At 42.6% G+C, this 22,389-nt stretch overlaps 1 protein-coding gene across 1 annotated transcript in view; it reads right to left on the bottom strand.

The window, feature by feature from the left end:
• LOC120064763 (growth/differentiation factor 11-like) overlaps nt 1-21,891 on the bottom strand; it is a 46,310-nt gene extending 24,419 nt beyond the window's left edge. The window contains 3 exon segments of the mRNA XM_039015371.1: nt 12,525-12,947; nt 18,013-18,205; nt 21,847-21,891. Of these exon segments, the coding sequence (XP_038871299.1) occupies nt 12,525-12,947; nt 18,013-18,205; nt 21,847-21,891 (661 nt within the window).
• Between the last annotated feature and the right edge of the window lie 498 nt (nt 21,892-22,389).

Genomic DNA, 22,389 nt, shown 5'->3' with positions numbered 1-22,389 from the left:
TATCATGAATTAGGTGAAAATGTATGCCGTCAAGATTTATTAGCAGATAATCTTGTTTTTAACAAAACCATACCAGATAACGTGTTTTTTATTTTATCTTTATTTAACTAGGCAAGTCAATTAAGAACAAATTCCTATTTTCAATGGTGGCCTAGGAACAGTGGGTTAACTGCCTTCTTCAGGGGCAGAACAACAGATTTGTACCAAGGCTTGTATTCCCGCTTATTGTTCTCTGCTGAGAAGTGTGTTGCTGCCTCATTTTAAACAGAAAGCGCAGGGACCTGCCAATCATTGTTAAATCTGAGGTTGCTCAGGAAACCTGCAAAGGCTTCCTGGGTCAAAAGGTCATTTTGGCACCTCGGCCTAGTTAAGAAATGGGATCAGGGGTCAAAACCGTCAGCCTTTTACATCCCAGGGTGCTGGGGAGGGGCAGTCCTAATAGCCAAATTGAGTTTGAAGGTCAAGGTCGACCCTATGGCGATGGTAATATATGTTTTTCTTCACAACAGTCCTTTCACCTATTCACACCCATTTGATATTTCAAAGATATACAACTCAACTTACTCAGCCGCAATTTGTTTTTGTTGAGTTTGGGGCGGGGTTTTAGCAGCCAATGGTGATTTGTTTACCAGAGTGTTGTAATTGATTTAGCCGGCATGCATAGAGGGATATGAATTCAATGAGGTAAAGATAAAACCATATCCATTAGAAGAGTCCAGAGGAACATTGAATAAGTGCCAAGGTCCTTCAGCCAGTATTATGAGGGCCAGTCATTAGTGAGTGTAAATTAAACAGTGTCTCACGCTGGACAAACAATATGTCAATGTTCCTTTTTGTAGGTTGCTGGGGTCGCAGCAATTAACGTGTTGTTGTGTTTGCTCATCAGCACCAAACCGGGAATTAATGATTCTGCAATTTTCTCCGGGTTTACTTGAGATTACTATTTGTTGTTGTTTTTCTGCTGCATAGTGAATGGTGAAACTATGACAATGCCTTTCCGCACTTTCTTTTATTCACATGAACATCTAACCAACAGCTGAATTGAAAGACTCACTTGAAGCAACCGGTTTGAGTTGCTTTGGCAAATCACTTTCTCCTATATGTTGCCTGCAATAAGATAAGACCTACAGTTTCCTACGTAATCTGAGATGCAGGTTTCTGCTGGTCATGCTAAATTTAGTGCCATATAACAGGAAGTTATTAAACACACATGCACAACATATGAGCTACATCATGCTAAACAATGAGAGCATCGATGGGTAATATCAATTTGTGCCTTCATAGAGCGTGAATGGGAATAAAATGGAGGGGAACTCAGTGAAACGTGCATACCTGCAGCCTAATTATGCCATATATCTTGGCAGAACTATCCACCCATATTAAATGAGGGAGGCTTGTAAAGATCACTCAAAACCAAGGGGATTTTAAGCTCTGACCTGAAATAGCTCAATCCCCGTTGCCAGGAAATATTACTGATGAAAAGAGTTGAGTATTTTCCTGCCCGTGGGGTGTAGTAACATTTATGTGTCTTCATTTCCTGTACCCATTTCTTTATAATAGAAGACCCCTCCCCAATCCCTTTACCCCTTTATCCAAACCTGGGGGCACAAGCGCAGGTTTCGCATACAGCACCACCTACTGGTGCAATGACAACTCCTCTCTCATCAGAGTCCCTCCTAACTACCTCCTCTCAGAAACACAATTCAATTGTTGATTGAGATATCAACCTTCACCTACTTCTTGTTACAAAGACAACCAAGAAGGACGCATACATGTGAGCAGTGTTTTTCCTATAGGACATGTGCCTGTTTTGTTCTTCTCTCCTGTTTCCACTACTGCAGTGTGGAGTGCTGCTCTGCTTCATTACTGTAGCAGCTTATTTCCCTACGGTGTGATGGGAGCATATGTAGCACATGAGTTTTAACGGCCAAGGCACAGCAGGTCTGCAGGTGGGACTACTGAACATCTGGCCCACTCCCTGGGTACATGTTTTCCAACGCTAGCTCGAGGCGCTCTATGTGTTCATGTAAGGGAACACTTATTAAGTGTAAGGGTTTATTCACCATTGTCATCTGTTCATTCAAATACCTCTGAGGCCATTTCAAAGCATGCCATGTTTTAATGGTTGGCAGTAATACTACCAGGTGGTGCTGCGTGAACATGACAAGAGAAGAATGAACGTGATGACCACACAGCATATATGTTTTACACAGAGAGAGAAGAGTGTAGGCTATATTATTCACACCATATGCTGTGATGCAAAACACAACAACACATCAGAATATTTCACCATGAGCTGACCTCAGAGAGTGTCCCCGAACCAGACACAAAAAAAACTAGGCTGACATTAGATTGAAAGATGGAAAACAGACAATCCCATTGCTTTGTTATGCACAGTTCACAATGGAGCCTTCTGCTTGGTCTGATAGGAGGCACATTGAGAATGTAGATTAAGTTGATGGAATATTTGATGGAGACACCACATCCAACCTGTCCAGTCCTATTTGTATGAAGGCACTCTGGGCTGTGTGAGAGTGTGTCCGTGTCCACACATGCAGTAAAAAAGGAACAGCATGCCAATCAGGTTCAATAGATAGACTGCCAAAAAAATGGTGAAAAAATAAAGAAAAACGGTCATCCATTGTGAATGTCCGAAACGATAGAGCATAATGGCATAAACCAAGATGGGGATTGCATTTGCATATATATATCTGTATTTTCTTTTCTTAATGGGAAATGCAAATGTGCCATTTTGTGGCGAGTGTGCGTTTGGGAGCCCTGGCGTTAGATAAATGTGACTCTAGGGTATCCCTGCGCACCTCGGCAAATTAATCATTGTGACACGTTCACGACCCTTCTAATAAGACAGAGGCCACAGTGCACCCCCTCAACCATCCCAGCCTCACTCCCTCTTTGTCTCTCAGCCTGTCCCAAAGGGGGAGGAGAGTGGGGGGGTGAAGTTGGACCCCTCATTCAGACCCCCTCCCCTGGGACAACGGCAGGCACAAGACTCCTATTAGGACTGAGCACAGGAGCCCCCCAGGAGCAACAAAAGACACCTCCTAATACTCCCTGTTCCAACCCAGTGAGGGCACACACACACACACACACTCTCTCTCTCCCCAAGACAGCGATAGGAGTCTTACAATAATAATATAACCCTTACACAGAAAAGAACTGAACCACAGAAATGCATGCAGAACTGCAGGAGGGAGAAAGAGAGAAAGCAGTGAGCTGAAATAAGCCGGACAGCTGGACAGCAGGAAATGACCAGGGGTTTGTGTGCGTGCGTGCGTGCGTGCGTGCGCATGTGTGTTCTGATAGATTCTGACTGAGAAGGGGTATTATGATCAATTCTGCAAAGCAACTGATTCTGCAAAGAAAAATAGTTTGGGTTTTACCTGCCAAATCCTTTAACACCACAATGTCCATTCATTTCAGCTACATTCTGTCTCCTGACAGAAGCGTGGTGTCCTGAATGACATCTTTTTAATCTCTCCTACATTATACCCTGCATTATGTCCTCATGGCGTCCTCTATGGAGTTAGTAAGATTAGCTGTTGAATGTAACCCATAAACTCCTGCTTGGGAGATTCTCACCTAAGTGAATCACACCAGTAGTGTCACTAATGAAATTAACGCTTTTGAGCCCACAGGCAATCTGCGTCATATACAGCGTCATACTTAGAATTAGAAAGTATTCTGCACCAAAATTATTCATTTAGCAGACGCTCTTATCCAGAGTGACTTACATGAGCAATTAGGGTTAAGTGCCTTGCTCAAGGGCACATCGACAGATTTTTCACCTAGTCAGCTCTGGGAGTTGAACCAGCAAACTTTTCATAACTGACCCAATGCTCTTAACCGCTAGACTACCTGCCATCCTACTGCATGAGATGATATATCAGTTACAGTTCCTTAGTGAGTGCATGAGGTGAGCTAAGTCAGTGTACAACACAAACAGAGCAGGACTGATGACATAGACAAAGCTTTGCTTTAGTGTGTGTCCTTTTATCCTTTTGCTCTCTCCCCATATCCCTCTATCACTCCCTCTGCCCGTCCATCTCTCCTGCACCCAAATGGGCTGAGGGGTTGCAGAGGCCAGAGGGACCCACAAAAGGCAAGATGTTTTGATGCACTCCCTCCTTGCCCCCTGTCTTTGGGTGATGTGAGTTTGGCCTCTCTGTTTGCCTCACTGAGCTATTGAGGCCTCCCTGAAGCACACTCAAAGCCCAAAGCCTCGGCCAAGGATTTTCACTGTGGACAAAGTCAGCGTGACCAGGCCTTGTCAGCCAGAGTGACGTTCCCCCCCTCCTTTGAATCCCTTTTCTGTCCATACTATTCACTCGACAATGTCCATACAATGTGGGAGTATCTGTTATCCCATTCCAAATCTGTCACAGCTCTTTTTTGTCTCCACCAGCACTGTACATTAATAGAATCAAACTTGGCTCCAGGCCTAAAGAACATTTTGACGTTTGGACAATGTGCTGCTTCCATATAATGAACTTCCTGAGTTGATCTCGGCTCTTGGCATACTGAAACTGATGTGCAGGCAGCCATAGGCGATGGATGAATACAGTACCTCAGTGCCACTTAGAAGGGCTCTAATTAACATTTAATTTAGATATTCATCAGCTGTGGCGCCAGCGATCCACTCAATGCGCACCGTTCAAACCTCGAATCCTGGTGGGATCCGTCATTGTGTCCACGCTGTATTTCGTCTGATCAGAGACGCCTTCATTTAGGATTAATGCGCTCCTCCATAAACGTCTCCGCAGCACAGCCCGACTCGCCAGTCAGTAATTTCCCCTCAATGCTCTCCATTTTATATTTTCTCTCCTCCTCTCCTTTCTTCCCTTGTGTCCCTCCTGTACACAGTGCTTAATTACTGGTGGGAAGTAATTATTTCCTTTATTAGTGAGACATAACATCTGTTTCAGGTCTTTTTAAGTGTACCTATAAAAGCCCCTCCGTGATTTTGTCCCTTAAGAATAGGACGAGGCTGCTTGTTGCTCCCTGTGGACCCCCTCCCCAACACTCCTCCATGAATCCCTCCATCACTGCATGCCCACGCACTATGGGGCACATACAGCGCAGCAAGCTGGATGCTAGCTCCCTGAATCCCTTTTAACAGGCACTCAGCAGCATTCCAGCTCACTACACACACACGGCAGGAGGAATTTATGCATTTATTGGTCCATAATTGTGACAATGATCCAGGATCTCATAAAAATGTCCCTTTTTATACTGCTATGCACATCAAACTCTTAATGTATAGTTGATATTGGTGCAATGTACTGTAACATGTTATCTGCTGAGGTAAGGAAGGTGTATTATAAATGTGATTCCTGAATGTATAGTGTGTGTGTGTGTGCGCACGGGACCCATGTTTTAAGTTAAGTCTCCCAGAAAAAGGGTGGGCACTAGTTGGTGTGGTGGGGACATGGGAGCGTGGGAATACGGAATGAAAGGTGGAGGGAGTGAGATTCCTGAAAGTGCTGGTGAAATTTCGCCCCTCGTATTAAGACTTTGGCCCTTTGAAATTTTATTAGCCATATAATTGACAGCGTGTTGTGCTATTTCAACAGGCCTAGAAAGTTTTATTTTCTTCTTAAACAAACCAGTAATGACCAGGCGTCCCAACAAGTCATCACAAGTTTATCTTTCCCTTCTGTGGCTCCGTCAGTGGTATGTCTTTCCCTTCTGTGGCTCCCTCAGTGGACGGGAACAGGTGTCAACATCAAATATAGCCTTCCATGGAATGGATAAAAACCTCACATACTCATCGACTTCCCGCAAACACTGGCCAGTAGGCTGAAGACAGTCCAGCTTCTGCTGGCCTGTTCTTTTAGCACTCTCCCTCTTAATGTTTATGGTTCCTGCACCTTCAGGAAATGACCCTTTTATAGGGTCAACACTATAAAAGACTTGTTTTTTTTTTGGTGGGAGTGGTTGGTGTGTGTGTGTGCATGGGGGTGGGGGTAATGCTGTGTAAGCTACTACCAGTTTCCTTTGCTGCCAAAGAAAGAGGCCCGATGAGGTTAATTGGCTCCTCGTCCAATATATCACATAGCTGTGAACTCTGACCCTTTTTGTCAAAAGGGAGACAGTTGTCCAGTGTGTGTGTGTGTGTGTGTGTGTTGCATACGTTTACCTGCATGTGCCCACACGTGTGTAGACCAGATTACCTATTTTCTTATGTTTCTCCATTGTTAATACTCACTGAATAAAAGTATAACACACAACAATTTCAAAGATTTTACTGAGTTACAGTTCATATCAATTTATTTTACTTAACTAGGCAAGTCAGTTAAGAACAAATTCTTATTTACTATAACAGCCTACCCCGGACAATGCTGGGCCAAATGTGCACCGCCCTATGGGACTCCCAATCACAGCCTGATGTGATGCAACCTGGATTTGATACAGTGTTTTAGACTGCTGCGCTACTCGGGAGCCCATATAAAGAAATCAGTCAATTGAAATAAATTCATTAGACCCTAATCCATGGATTTCACATGACTGGGAATACAGATATGCATCTGCTGGTCACAGATACCTTTAAAAAAAGGTAGGGGCTTGGATCAGAAAACCAGTCAGTATCTGGTGTGACCACCGCCTCATGCAGCGTGACACCTCTCCTTCACATAGAGTTGATCAGGATGTTGATTGTGGCCTGTGGAATGTTGTCCCACTCCTCCTCAATGGCTGTGTGAAGTTGCTGGATATTGGTGGGAACTGGAACACGCTATCATACATGTCGATCCAGAGCATCCCAAACATGTTCCATTATCATGCTGAAACATGAGGAGAAGAAGGTGGATGAATGGCACGACAATGGGCCTCAGGAGCTCGTCACGGTATCTCTGCGCATTCAAATTGCCACCCATAAAATGCAATTGTGTTAGTTGTCCGTAGCTTATGCCTGCACATACCTTAACCCCACCATCACCATGGGGCACTCTGTTCACAATATTGACATCAGCAAACGGCTCGCACATACGATGCCATACAAGCTGTACAGTTGAAACCAGGATTCCACCGTGAAGAGCACACATCTCCAGCATGCCAGTGGCCATCGAAGGTGAGCATTTGCCCACTGAAGTAGGTTAAGACGCCGAACTGGTCAAGACCCAGGTGAGGACGACGAGCACGCAGATGACCTTCCCTGAGACTGTTTATGCAGAAATTCTTCGGTTGTGCAAACCAACAGTTTCAGCAGCTGTCGGGTGGCTGGTCTCAGATGATCCTGCAGGTGAAGAAGCCGTATGTGGAGGTCCTGGGCTGGCATGGTTACACGTGGTCTGCGGTTGTGAGGCTGGTTCGACGTACTGCCAAATTCTCTAAAATGACATTGGAGGTGGCTTATGAAAGAACAATTAGCATGAAATTCTCTGGCAACAGTTCTGGTGGACATTCCTGCAGTCAGCATGCCAATTGCACGCTCCCTCAACTTGAGACATCTGTGGCACTGTGTTGTGTGACAAAATTGCACATTTTAGAGTGGCCTTTTATTGTCCACAGCACAAGGTGCACCTCTGTAATGATCATGCTGTTTAATCAGCTTCTTGATATGCCACACCTGTCAGGTGGATGTATTATCTTGGCAAATGAGAAATGCTCACTAACAGGGATGTAAACAAATTTGTGCAATCTTTTGTTTCAGCTCATGAAACCAACACTTTACATGTTGCGTTTATATTTTTGTTCAGTGTACAAAAATAGAAAGAACTTAACATTACTAATACGGCAACTGAAAATGCAAGTGTCAAATGAGAGAGAGAGATAGCGAGAGAAGTTCTGCACTCTGCTGGATCCCCTGTCAATAAGCTCTGATGAAACTTGTGTCATGGCACTGAGGATGACTGATAGAGCAATAACTCCATTCAAATGTTTGATGCACAGATGCTAATGAAAAGAATGAAGAGGATTGTTCGTCATATCCACACATACTCTCTACACGCGCACACACACACGCTCTTTCCATAACAGACTGACCAGGTGAATCCAGGTGAAAGCTATGATCCCTTATTGATGTCACCTGTTAAATCCACTTCAGTCAGTGTAGATGAATGGGAGGAGACAGGTTAAATTAGGATTTTTAAGCCATGAGAAATGGGTTGTGTACACCGAGTGTACAAAACATTAGGAACACCTTCCTAATATTGAGTTGCACCTCCTTTTGCCCTCAGAAGAGCCTCAATTCGTCGGGGCATGGACTCTACAAGGTGTCGAAAGCGTTCCACAGGGATGCTGCCCCATGTTGACTTCAATGCTTCCCACAATTGGCTGAATGTCCTTTGGGTGGTGGACCATTCTTGATACACACAGGAAAGTGTTGAGCGTGAAAAACCTAGAAGCATTGCAGTTCTTGACACCTGACACCTGCGCCTGGCACCTACTACCATACCCCGTTCAAAGGCACTTAATAAACTTTGATTTGATTGTTCTCGAGTCAACGGAGAGAACCTGTTTAAAACTCAAACTGTTTGCTCTGTGGTTGTGAACCCTGCTTAAGAGTAGCGCTAGAATCGCAACTTAAACAGATGTTAGACTTAAGTGTTCAAATTGCAATAAGATGGGCCAATTACTGAAACAATTCAGAGACGGGGACTGACAAATTATCAACAAACGTTTTCCAAATGTACACAGTTGTAGAGAGACAGAGAGAGATCTGGTCTCGATGCTATGGACAGGTAACAAATGAGGGCCTATTGGGGTCCAACCTTACCCCTCCTTGGCCCAGGCAGACCATGCACCAACACACACACACACACAGCCTGTTTTTACAGGACTCAGCTCAAGTACAAAATCAGACAGCTTTCTGTGTATCAAACCAACAAACATATACAGTTTCAAATCCTTTGCACTGTGATTCGCAATGTTGTGATACAAATGAACCACATAGGACCAATGCAGTTTCTGTGTGTGCAGCTTCGCTCCACGTACATGGGTAGTACACTGCATCGATATGCTTTTCAACACACGGTATGGGGAGGGAATGCTACAGTACGTTACAGTGCCGCACTGGGATATAAATAGCTTTTCCATGAAATTTCATAGTGTAATTAGCGACCAGAAAGCATGGACCCTCTCAACCCCCACTGCGGCACCCACGTACCTTGAGCGAATACTAAGAAGCAACTCTGGCACCGGTCCAGTTCAGCATGTACTGTGTGAACCTGCACGGCCCATTAAAGGCAGTGTGCACGCCCATGTGAGGGTGATTGGGTTCGAGGTGCGCAGAGAATAGCGTTTGAAGTCCTCCCTGGCTTTATCTGAGACGGAAAAGGGGCTTTTCATCTTGTGGGATTGCTGAAGCGCCACAGGCAAGAGAGATACAGTCCTTCTCCTCTCAATGTGAACACCAGAGGAGAGTGATGATGGAGGGAGTTCAGAGGGAGAGGTAAAGAGATGAGGAATAAATAGAGAAGAGAGCCAAGTGAGAAATGAGAAAGGATAAAATGTAGAGTGGGAGGAAGAGGAGAAAACAAAGGAGAAAAAAAGAGAGGGAAAGATGCTAATGTAGCCCCATGGTATCCTGCTAACTGTGCAGAGCAGAGTAGCACAGTACATGTTTCTTGCACCAGTGTCAGAGAGTGCACTCCCATTCATTCAAAACAAAGCAGCAGCTCCCACGCCTGACATTTTAATAGAGATATCTTATGGACCTATCAATAACCACGGCCCACAACTGTCTAATAAACAAGCCATTGAGAAACAGAAACATGGGGTTTCCATCCATCCCGCTCAAAGCCCATTCCCCAGCAAAACAAAAGCCTCTGCTAAATGCCCAGTCCCATCATATCATATGTCTCCTCTAACGGAAAGGAGCAGCTGTGTCATGTCATGTCCGGCCCGAGGAAGAGTGCAGAGACAGGTTCAACACGTCCATACACAAAAAGAGAACAACCCTGGATAGAACATACTGGAAGGGAGGCACCACAGCGTTCTAACCCTCAAACACAAGATACAATGTTACGCAGGTTCGGTCATGAGAAGAGGGGGAAAAAACCTTGCCGGTTTGTCTCACTAACAACATACATGCAGAGTGATGGGGAAAACAGCTATGTTGTCAACTGGTTGAGACAGCTGGACATACTAATCCCGGAGGAGAGCCTACATTGACCATTCCACGTCACATTGTTGACCTCAAAAACCTGAGCCATGACAATCACATAAAATAATCACATAAGTCATATCATTATATTGATAAATGCTTCTATCCTACAACTTTATGATGCTCTGCATGAGGCTCAGTTTATGTAAATGGTAATGCATAGAATTTGATAAAGGCTTCAAAATGTGCTACCTTTCTACAATTGTGCATGTTTCCTCCACATCTCCATTCTCTAACATAGACTATAGGCACTATTTATTAAAAAAACATTGCCGTTGATCATAGGAATCATTTTCCACAATGGTGAGCTGCCTGCCAGCATGCAACAGCCGTCAAGATCTCATGCCTGGCAAGAACATCATGCATCCCTCAGAGGACCAAACCAAAGGCTGAACTTGCTTAGAGGGTTGTCAATAGCAACTGACACTGAGATATTCATTACCATGGGCCACAGTTGTTTTGGTAGCAGATATTCAAGAATAGGTCATTCATCACAAAGTAGGCATATGTGCATAACGAGGATCATTCATGAACGATCAGCTACCATCACAAGGAGTTTTGATGAGTAAAATTGGCGATTAATTGGAGGGGACAGTCTATTACCCCTAACGGATAAGGGCGATTAAAAGTAATTGCTTGACGTTTAAACCGCTGCTTATTTGAAGAACGAGCATTGACAATAATAGCCAACTGAAAAATCATCTCACATGCGTTTGGCGCTCACCAAGCAGCAGTTAAACTGGTGAAGTTCATTATGCCGCGAAAAGAAAGGGCACGACGTGGGCTGTATGACAATTGACGGAGAGGTTAGTTAAGGCAACACAAACATATCTTTGGCTGCGTCTACACAGGCAGCCTAATTCTGATATTTTTCCACTAATTGGTATTTTGACCAATCACATTAGATCGTTTCACATCAGCTCTTGTTCAGAGCTGATCTGATTGGTAAAAAGGCCAATTAGTGAAAAAAATAGCAGAATTGGGCTGCCTGTGTAAACGCATCCTTTGTTCCCTCTTGGAAAAAAACGGATTATTTGCACGGCTTTTCGTCCGCCTTGTGCGGAATACATTACGTGTGTAAATGTTGTTGAACCCCAGCAATTCGCAGCGAAAAGGTCACACTCCCCTCGACCCCAACTGTTTCTCTGGCTTTGTGTTCTCACAGGGAAAAAACGAGCTGTGCCTATAAACCTCGCATTTAAAAAGGCAAGTGCGGTCTAGGGGGATAGCTGCATGCGGGAAACAATGGCAGCTTTTTTGGACACACTTTTTCTCACTGCGATGAACAGCAGGGAATCCGATAGAGCCCTCATATAAAGGACCGATAGAGAACAGCTGCTGTGGCTCTATAATTTTAGGGAATGTTGTTAGGATTTGTTCAGTAGGCTATAGGCCTACCTTCCTGTCCACATTGAACGTGATATGTTATACTTATTTGATAGGGCATATTAGGCCTTAACGGTCCCTCTGCTATGTAAACCATATAGGCCTATTAGGATTGCCTATACTTTGGCCAGACAAATGCAGTATATGTAAAATAAGGGATCATGTGCATAGGCTCGGTGCAATGCATCTGCCTACCAAATGTTACATTATCATTATTGATTTATGCACTCCAAACGGTTAATGAAAGTCAAATCACAAAACATGACTGAAATTTCAAATAGAAGTCACCGAATTGTCAGAAAACCTAAACGACGATTTTAAAATAGTTATTTATATGAACATGATACAGAGTTACTTAAAAGTATACCACAAGAAGTATGGCCCTGAAATAATACGAAAAGTAAGAACATATGCTATCATTTGGGGTAGGCTATACTTCCTCGGTCTATGTTCATAGGCACACAGTAGGCTAAAGCCGCGGTGTACGAGCTGTCAGTGCAGGCTATCACAGCTGTAGCCTAGAAGTCCATCCTCCAACAAATCACCCTCTTCATGCACATAGGCCTAGATAGAATGAGCAAGAGTTGCATTCATGCATCATATGAATAATAATAATAATAATGGCTTGACTTACTCAAAGTGAATTACTCTGGTTCTGTCATATAGTGACGAGGCTCTTTATTGACTTGAGTGATATATCAAATTCACACTTAATCCATTGGGATATTTTGACAGCCGTAACAAACAGCTGACAGTGCATCATTTGTCCTATTTAAACGGTTCTGTGGGTGGATTGTCACATTTTACTTGAGTAAAAAGATGGTCATAAAATCATCAGCAGTATGTTCAGAAGTCCAAAGTGCCGATGTTGTTACCAGGATATCCTCTGTCCAAGCATGTCAATAATAATAACAATCACCACACATTTGACAGCGACTTGCTGCTCACTCTCAGTATTGGTTTACAAACTAATTAATCATTTTCAGCAGCTATCGGGCAAAGTTGCATTACTCACGCTCCGAGGCCATAGTGATGACGGACTCTGTAGTGGCGTGATATTCGTCCTCCTCCATAAACTCATCCTGGGAGGACGCGTCTCCCTGGAAGTCGTGATGGTCCAGAAGCTGCTGGAGCGGGGGCGCCTTTGGGAGCAGCTGGTTCACCACCTCCCGACTAATGTTAGGAGCCTGCTTGAGCCGCAGCTTGCTCAGGATCTGAGATTTGATGGTCTCCAGCCTCAGGACTTTACTTTGCTCTCTCCAAACGCATGCTGAACATTCGTGAGCGCCTGCCTCCTCATCAAGGAGCGACAGCCCGGCGTCCGTGGGCATCTCGCTCGTTGGTGGCAGAAAAAGGTTAGGTTCGTCACTCCCAGACAGTCCCAGACAAACATAAACCATCAAACACAGAAAAAAGTTATACCTCGGCATGATGATGACTGGTGAGGCTATAGAACTTTCTGACGCGATATCCCCTCCTCTGAAATGTTGCTTGTCTTAACCTGTGTTTCCTTACCTTGCAAAGGTACCAATGATATGCAACTACTCAAATAGTCGCCTCTTAAAACGGTTGTATTGTAGAACAGCAGTAAACGTAGGAAGGTGCGTCCGTTCTAGTGGGTTTTCTCAGTATTTTACTTTAGCCTATCTATCGATTTTAAGCATAAGCCGTTTTTATGCTATGGTTGTTGTTTTGGTTGCCATATCTGATAACAATTAAGTCCATAGGTGCGAATGTTAAGATGTGTCATTGAAAAGTGTGCAAGTACGTCCTAAAAGGGCTCTTTATATATCTCTGCTCCTCCGTGTCGTAATCCATCTCCATTGGCTGAGATTGCAACAAAAGGCTTTTAGGTCTGTCACCAAGTCAAGAGAGAGAGGGAGCAAGAGGGAGGGAACAAGGGAGAATGCAGAATGGACTGGAGGGTAGTTTGTCCAGTTTGCATTTTATTACTGTATTCAGACAAGGTTTCGAACCTGCAAGAGGCCATTTCAAGTCATTACATATCATTAGTGATTTGGAGCTTACATTTATTTTTATTTTGATGGTGTTGTTGATAAGCAGTGAATGGACATTTCCACAATGAATTATCCTCCTCTTTCTCTTCTCTCACTTCTAATATGCCCCTATTTTATATCATGCATAAAAGGAGTCAGATGTATGCATAAAAGGATCAATGGAATCTGTCCTGCACCCATAGAATTGTGAAACTTTCAAAATTGACTGATGAGTGACAGGTTGTCCTAAATGACATTCGCAGGGGTGGACATTTCGGGCAAATGCCAGATGGGCTGGTCCATGTTTAACCCAGTTGTGCCTAACTAGGGTATTTTGCACAAAATTATTATCTGGCAAAAAATGGGGTCCTCAAGAAGAAGAAAAAATTCCGGTGTGGGGGCCTGGGCCAGTGTGGGCTGGTGTGTTAGAAATGCCAGGGCCAATTTCTGGTCCCAGTCCGCCCCTGGGCATTGGGGTCCCGTCTTTGGAATTTAAGATGCATTAATTTGACAATAGTGACACTCATTTTGTGTTAGAATCCCTGAAGACTTTTAACGCAATGATTTTCACATCCAGATGTACAAATGTAGCAGCAACAACATGCAAGGCAATGCATAATTTATAATTTAGACTGTCAAACATATAGGCACTTATGATAAACAGTGGAATATTTCAACAAAAGAAAACAATGGAGCAAATGCATCCCATGACATTTTCAATTGCACCTACAAATGTGACATTATGGGAGTAATGACATTAAGGGAGTATGCCCTTAGTTCTTTTTTTTATTGAGATAACTAGAAATATCTGTGGTTTTAACAAAATGGTCAAGTAATGTGGGTCTGGCAATTAGTGATCTATCACTGACTTTTGTTGTAGCCTAAAAATTATGATTTGCTGTCAAGCCTTACCATATTCATCCAATAAGACAATCTATGATTACTTGAACCATTATGTGCATGGTCAGTGCATTAGGAACAACTGTTAGATTTAAATACAGTATCTCAATTTGAGTGACAAATGCCTGTTGTCAATGTTTTGGTCTTTCTAAAGAATATTCCAAACTAGCAATGGCGCTAATCAACCAAACCACATCAATCAATAAGTCAACCAACCAATCAATCAATCTATATACTTTATGCATCATTCTTTTTAAATGAATCCCTTTTATTATTTCTAAAGTCCTCATTTTCTCAATAAACATTAAAGTTATATTGTTACTCAATCCTGGAATACACAATTGATAATTATCACTTTAGTGAGGGCTCTATGTGAAGCCACACAATTGAACGTCTACAGTAGGCTAACTTCAATTCACTTGTAAATTAAGTTCATTACCTCTGCCTGCCATAAAAAACTCCCAGCTATTACATGCTAAATTCTCTGAATCAATGTAATGACTCTTAATTAAGTTTGTGATTATCTCTGGCTAATTCCTAATGGTAAGTATTGCACCACTTATGGTAATGACTTGTTCATCAGTTGAGTAGTCAACCATGTAGTGTAGTGCAGAACTAGCTTACTACTGTCACCTACTGGTTGAATATACAGTTGCAGTTGAAGGTTCAGTTGAACAAGGTATATTCACAACTTAGTAAGATTCCATATGCAAACGTATCCTTGGTAGAGCATATTCACCATAAGTCTTCTGTAGAATTTTGGATTTCTGACACTTTAAAGAATTCTACACAATAGGTAGAATTCTACTTGATATGTAATGGTGCCTAGTGGCACTTGTTTTAATGAATCCTAAATTAACCAACAAGTAATTGATAGATTAATACTGTAATTTTACCATGTAAATTCTTATTAAATACATGGCCATTTCAATATCATGACATAAAGTGCTATCCAATTATTTTCCTCAAAACGGTCTCTGGAATTGTCAACGTATTAATTGGTTTGCATGCGAAAGTAGTAAAGGAGTCTGTGGGCCACTGTATTTCAGACTTCCACAAAAATTGGCACAGGTGAACTACACTGAGTGTACAAAAGATAAAGAACGCCTGCTCTTTCCATGACATAGACTGGCACCTACTACCATACCTTGTTCAAAGGCACTTAAATATTTTGTCTTGCCCATTTACCCTCTGAATGGCACACATACACAATCCATGTCTCAATTGTCTCGAGGCTTGAATCCACTTCAATCAGTGTAGATAAAAGGGAGGAGATAGGTTAAAGAAGGATTTTTAAGCATAAAGACAATTGAGACAATTGTGCCAGGCGCACCAGTTTGTGTCAAGAACTGCAATGCTGCTGGGTTTGCTCAACAGTTTCCTGTGTGTATCAAGAATGGTCCACCACCCAGACAACTTGACACAACTGTGGGAAGCATTGGAGTCAACATGGGCCAGCATCCCTGTGGAACACTTTCGACACCTTGTAGAGTCCATTCTCTGGCAAATTGAGGCTGTTCTGAGGGCAAAAGGGGGGGGGGGGCAACTCAATATTAGGAAGGTGTTCCTAATGTTTGATATACTCAGTGTATAGTGGTGATTGAAAGTATCCACCTGCTCATTTAATAGCCTACATGATCAAACTAGTAACTATACCAGTGCTGCTCAAGCAGATACTGCTGCTGCGCAATTCCATGGTAACCGAATGATGCAGAGACTCAGATTTCTCACTTTAAAATGTCAAACAAAAACCAATGACTGCAAAGTTAAACCATACAACTCTATGAAGAAGGACTACTTTTAACAATTTCCACAGAAAATGTTACAAAAACACATTTACTTAAAGAACAGTGCAGAGTTAAAGTTTGGTATGGGCATTTCCATCAAAAAGGATCCATGAGCACCAACATGTGAAGTTCATAGGAGTATATCAAATTTGGTGTCAAATGAAAGCGAACAGTATATTTTTGGGAAATGAAGGCATAGATACATGTTTCAACCATTTTCCATCTTAAAAAGTAAGCGTAACTAAAGGCTTTGATTTCTGGATAAACAGATGGAAAAGGGGTCTTAGAAAACATCTAGCAGAAAAACTCTTAAAAGGTATCAGAAATGCATCAAAACACAATCATGTTGATGTAAAGACCCCTACCAACTAATCTCAACACTAATATTTTGTTTTGGAGAAATTGTTTACCTTCTGTAAGTTTAAGAAATATTGCTTTAGTTAGTGATTTTACTGATATCAAATTGATTTATGAATTATTAAGTGATCAAAGCTCGTAATTATGTTACCAAATTGGTAACGGAATTACCAAAATATCTGTAACGGAATTACTGCAAGTGAATTGGCTACAAAGGAAAACCATAATAGTCACAAACTACAGTTGGGTCACCTGCTATGACAATCCAGAGAATGCCAGACTCAAAGTTTGATGACAAAATTTCCCCATGAAGGACCTCCGCACCACCTTCCTGTTCAAGTGAGCACAAAAATATATTGCATGCTTCTGCATAAATGATGTAATATGCCAGGGAGATATGTATACTGCAGCTAAGAAAGTAATACTAAGTGTATGCTGTGTATTAAGCTGTTAGTAGTCAATGTGCCAACCCTAATCATTTGGTCCCGTTTCCCCTCCTAATTTTGCCTACTGTTTTGCTGCCAGACAAGGCTCCGCTAAGGTGTTTGGATTGCTGTTGGGACTCTGCTGTTGGGACAGCATTATGTAGGCCCTAACAGTGTGTGGGCACCGTTTGTCACCGTTATAGTGCAATTAATGTATTGCTTGGTGTTGTGTAGTGGATTTGCTGGCATGCAAAATTGCCTCACCAAGATTTACATGCTTAAGTCGCCACTGATCGATGCACGTTTAGATGCAGTATTTGGCTGTTTTGGCTTCTTCTTCTTCTTCTTTGGTATTATGGAGGTCCGCAAACAAATGTTATAGGTGCATGCCGCCACATACTGTATTGTGAAAAGATTGCCCTACCAACTAACACTACACCCATTAAAACGTCATCACTATTCCGCTACTTTGGCCCTGTCTGATCCTGCACCAGGCCAGCAGCCTGGGAGGACGGGACACTATCGTTCAAAACACCTTCTCTGCAGCTGTCACATCTATCCTCTGTGATTTACATTCCATTCCTGCGGTATAGTCGAGATCCATGAACAAACCGTATTCCTGTTATTCCAATCACTCTCTACTGACCTCGGCTTACTCACAGGGATCTTCTTAGAATCCCTCACCCTGGACCCATCTTCCTCTACTACTCTATTCACTGCTCTGATTCTGGCAACCTCAACCTGCCTTTCTCTCACTGGACACCTCTGATCCTCAGCATCATGGGTACCCCTTCAGTTTACACACAGCACTTTTTCTACTGATACTACACATTCCTTTTTCCCATGTCCTCCTGCACACTTCTCACATCTACGAATCTCCCTCCTAAACACTGCTGCCACATGACCATAAACTTGACACCTAAAACACTGTAATAGGTTCGGGAAAAAAGCTTTCACGGGATAACTGACACATCTTAACTTGACTTTATCTGGTAAAAACTCTGCATCAAAACTCGACAGTATCTTCTCTGTTTCACCACGCTGTCCACCGGGTCTGCGTCGCACCAAACGGTGGGCGTCACAGACACCGGGAATCTTCAACTTCAGTTGACCCTCCTCAACACTTAACGCCACTCCAGTTATCACTCCTTTCAACGGGGCCCTGCTCCGGAGAGGAAAGCAAGTCACAGTTCTTGTCCCCAGTCGCATGGTGCGGAGTGGACACTTCCTCTGGATGACAGAAACACAAAAAAACAACACGATTCCACCTCGAGTCACTTTCACCTACCCAACATTTCCCAACCTCTTCTCCACCCAACCTGACACCACATATGGATCAGCCAGAAGGCAAGCATCCATTCTCTATAAAAAATCTCACTCCCACTGGGCAAAGAACATCTTTGTCACCATCAAGACAAGGCTCAAACTCTGCGTTCTTCACCACACCTGCCACCGCAGTGAATTCATCCTCACTCGTCATGTTCAATTTCCTTATGCAGCACTCCATATTTACTCTTAATATGTTCCACCTCCGACTTGCCTAGTTAAATAAAACATTTGGAAGCTATAGAAATTAATTTACTAATGTCTACATTTGTTTTTGCCATGTTTATTATATTACAGACACCTTAATGCATACTTATAAATTATATTATGTGAGCTAAACATTAAACAAATATGAAACATTTTCCTTCAAGTGTAATTTTACTGTCTCCACTACAACAACAAAAATACTTGCATACATGTAATTTTGTCCTTGAAACATTAAAATGAAATACTGTACAATTCCATTCATTTCTATGGAAGACTGCTTTTCTGAGGAGTGCCAATACAGCCGACCATTGGTTTCATAGACTCTATGTCCAAAACATACTGTGGGGAATAGCAATCCCAGGTTTATGTACGTCATTGGGAGGCAACCCTTGAGGCAACCCAGAGAAAAAAAACATTTCGCTCACGTTACAGTTTGTCCTCCGCCCACAATCTGGGCGTCAGTTCATTCTGTCGCCATCCCTTCATCCGCACAAAACAAAACATTACTCGTTGACTACAGTACTCATTTCTTGTAGTTCTTAAGAAAAGGATTTCTATTTTTTTTTTGTGTATCGTAGGTCACTATAAAAATGCATTCCGGGACTTTGGAAAGAATCGGGTCGCCCATAAAAAGGACGCTTTCTCGGGGAGTGAGTGAGGACGAGTCACTTCGCAACATTATCAAAGAGGTGAGCGTCGAGCAATCACGTCGTTATTGTATATTGTGACATTTACAAGAGTCATGCAGTCTATTATCTGTAGGCTATTATCTACTTTTATAGAGTCTAATTTGGCATTACTAGGCTACAGTGGTTACAGTCGAGAAGATTCATCCTCGAGCGTTACAGTAAGCCACTGCATGTGTTTTATATTTTTAAGATGTTTACTTTGTTTTTTTACTGTTGTGTAGCCTACTCATTTTCATTTAGACTCTCACCCCAATGTTACTGTAGCATGTGGTTTTACATTGTTTCAAGTTCACTTACGGAAAACGTTAACATTGTTACAATGACTTCCTTTCGAGCAGTGTTACATTGTAGCCAGCTGAATTGCCTTCAAATGGCTTTACGTTTAGCTAGTTACTTAAAACACCAGAGAAAAATGGCTTCTAATCTCTGACTAACCTTAGTGTCTCCCGTTAGGGCACAAGTAAAACAGAATGGCTACTTCGTTACAGTGTGCATAGAATAGGGATGACACATTGACATTGCATGACTAATGTAGTTAGAATTCAGTCATCAGTGGTTCATCATAAGTAAAAAAAAAAAAATTTAAAAAAACATTGGTAGAGTACAGTAAATTTACAGTCCATGAGAACTGGACCTAGAGGTTTGCCAAATTGTGTTGATATGTATCCTAGGGGTAGGCCTAAATCCATTTTAATTAAATCACTTTTTGACAGCATCCCTTTTGATTTAAACAAAACTTTCCATACATGTCTGTCCATGGAAGTGGTTAGAAAATCGCTTTTTGGACCTGAGTGTCAAAACATTCACGAAATAAATGTGCTCAAAGTTGAACATTTTGCATACCCTTCCATACCATAGACATTCATTACTGGAAAAGATAAATGGTTGAGTTTGATATAAATGTTTAAAAACTATTTTATTATTTATTGCCATTTTTTACATTTTAAACCTTTAATGCCAATGATCTAAAAATGGATTTCTGATTTGTTTTCATATTCGCATATGTTGTAGCTTAGACCCTATTTCACATCATTTGAGTTTGGTGTGCCTGCCATTGGTTGAGACACAACATGCTCTTGAATACAGGGTGGGTGACATTTCAATCATAGAAATATAATTCATAGAATGGACCTATCCCTTCAGACCACTGCAATTTAGCTAGTACACCATTGAAATTGAATTAAGATTGTACATTTTAATTATTACCACAAAGATGACCGCCAGTCCATCCACTGTTGAATGTTAACTTAAATGCTAATGTCTATTCTATTATCTATGATTGCATTAGGTTTCCTATGGAGGATTGCCAGTATGATTTAAAACAAATATTCCCATTAAAGTCAACATTCTCATCTTTGCGGTACGATTTGAAAGTTTAAATTTCAATTGTATTTTTGTATTTATTATGAATCCCCATTAGCTGCTGCCAAAGCAGCAGCTACTCTTCCTGGGGTCCAGCAAAATTAAGGCAGTTTATACAATTTTAAAAACATTACAATACATTCACAGATTTCACAACAGTGTGCCCTCAGGCCACTACTCCACCACTACCACATATCTACAGTACTAAATCCATGTCTACGTATGTTATCGTGTCTGTGCCAATGTTTGTTGCTTCACAGTCCCTGCTGTTCCATAAGGTGTTTCTTGTATCTGTTTTTTAAATCTAAATTTACTGCTTGCATCAGTTACCTGATGTGGAATAGAGTTCCATGTAGTCCTGTGTGCCTCCCATAGTCTGTTCTGGACTTGGGGATTGTGAAGAGACCTCTTGTGGTATGTCTTGTGGGGTATGCATGGGTGTCCGAGCTGTGTGTCAGTAGTTTAGACAGACAGCTCGGTGCATTCAACATGTAAATAGCTCTCATAAATAGAAGTAATGATGAAGTCATTCTCTCCTCCACTTTGATCCAGGGGAGATTGACATGAATATTATTAATATTAGCTCTCTGCGTACATCCAAGGTTAAGTCTGTAATACCAACATGCTTCAAGCTGACCACCATAGTCCCTGTGCCCAAGAACACAAAGGCAACCTGCCTAAATGACTACAGACCCGTAGCACTCACGTCTGTAGCCATAAAATTTGATTTGAAGTGCTTTGAAAGGTTGGTCATGGCTCACATCAACACCATTATCCCAGAAACCCTAGACCCACTCCAATTTGCATACCGCCCAAACAGATCCACAAATGATGCAATCTCTATTGCACTCCACACTGCCCTTTCCCACCTGGACAAAAGGAACACTTACGTGAGAATGCTATTCATTGACTACAGCTCAGCGTTCAACACCATAGTACCCTCAAAGCTCATCACTAAGCTAAGGATCCTGGGACTAAACACCTCCCTCTGCAACTGGATCATGGACTTCCTGACGGGCCGCCCCCAGGTGGTGAGGGTAGGTAGCAACACATCTGCCACGCTGATCCTCAACACTGGAGCTCCCCAGGGGTGCGTGCTCAGTCCCCTCCTGTACTCCCTGTTCACCCACGACTGCATGGCCAGGCACGACTCCAACACCATCATTAAGTTTGTAGACGACACAACAGCCTGATCAACGACGAGACAGCCTATAGGGAGGAGGTCAGAGACCTGGCCAGGTGGTGCCAGAATATCAACCTATCCCTCAACGTAACCAAGACTAAGGAGATTATTGTGGACTACAGGAAAAGGAGGACCGAGCACACCCCCATTCTCATCGACGGGGCTGTAGTGGAGCAAGTTGAGAGCTTCAAGTTCCTTGGTGTCCACATCAACAACAAACTAGAATGGTCCAAACACACCAAGACAGTTGTGAAGAGGGCATGACAAAGCCTATTCCCCCTCAGGAAACTAAAAAGATTTGGCATGGGTAATGAGATCCTCAAAAGGTTCTACAGCTGCAACACCGAGAGCATCCTGACTGGTTGCATCACTGCCTGGTATGGCAACTGCTCGGCCTCTGACCGCAAGGCAATACAGAGGTTAGTGCGTACGGCCCAGTACGTCACTAGGGCTAAGCTGCCTGCCATCCAGGACCTCTACACCAGGCGGTGTCAGAGGAAGGCCCTAAAAATTGTCAAAGACCCCAGCCACCCCAGTCATAGACTGTTCTCTCTACTACCGCATGGCAAGCGGTACCGGAGTGCCAAGTCTAGGACAAAAAGGCTTCTCAACAGTTTTTACCCCCAAGCCATAAGACTCCTGAACAG

The sequence above is a fragment of the Salvelinus namaycush genome, chromosome 20, assembly GCF_016432855.1.
Source record: "Salvelinus namaycush isolate Seneca chromosome 20, SaNama_1.0, whole genome shotgun sequence".
Lineage (NCBI taxonomy): Eukaryota > Metazoa > Chordata > Actinopteri > Salmoniformes > Salmonidae > Salvelinus > Salvelinus namaycush.
This window is presented reverse-complemented; position numbering and strand designations above follow the sequence as displayed.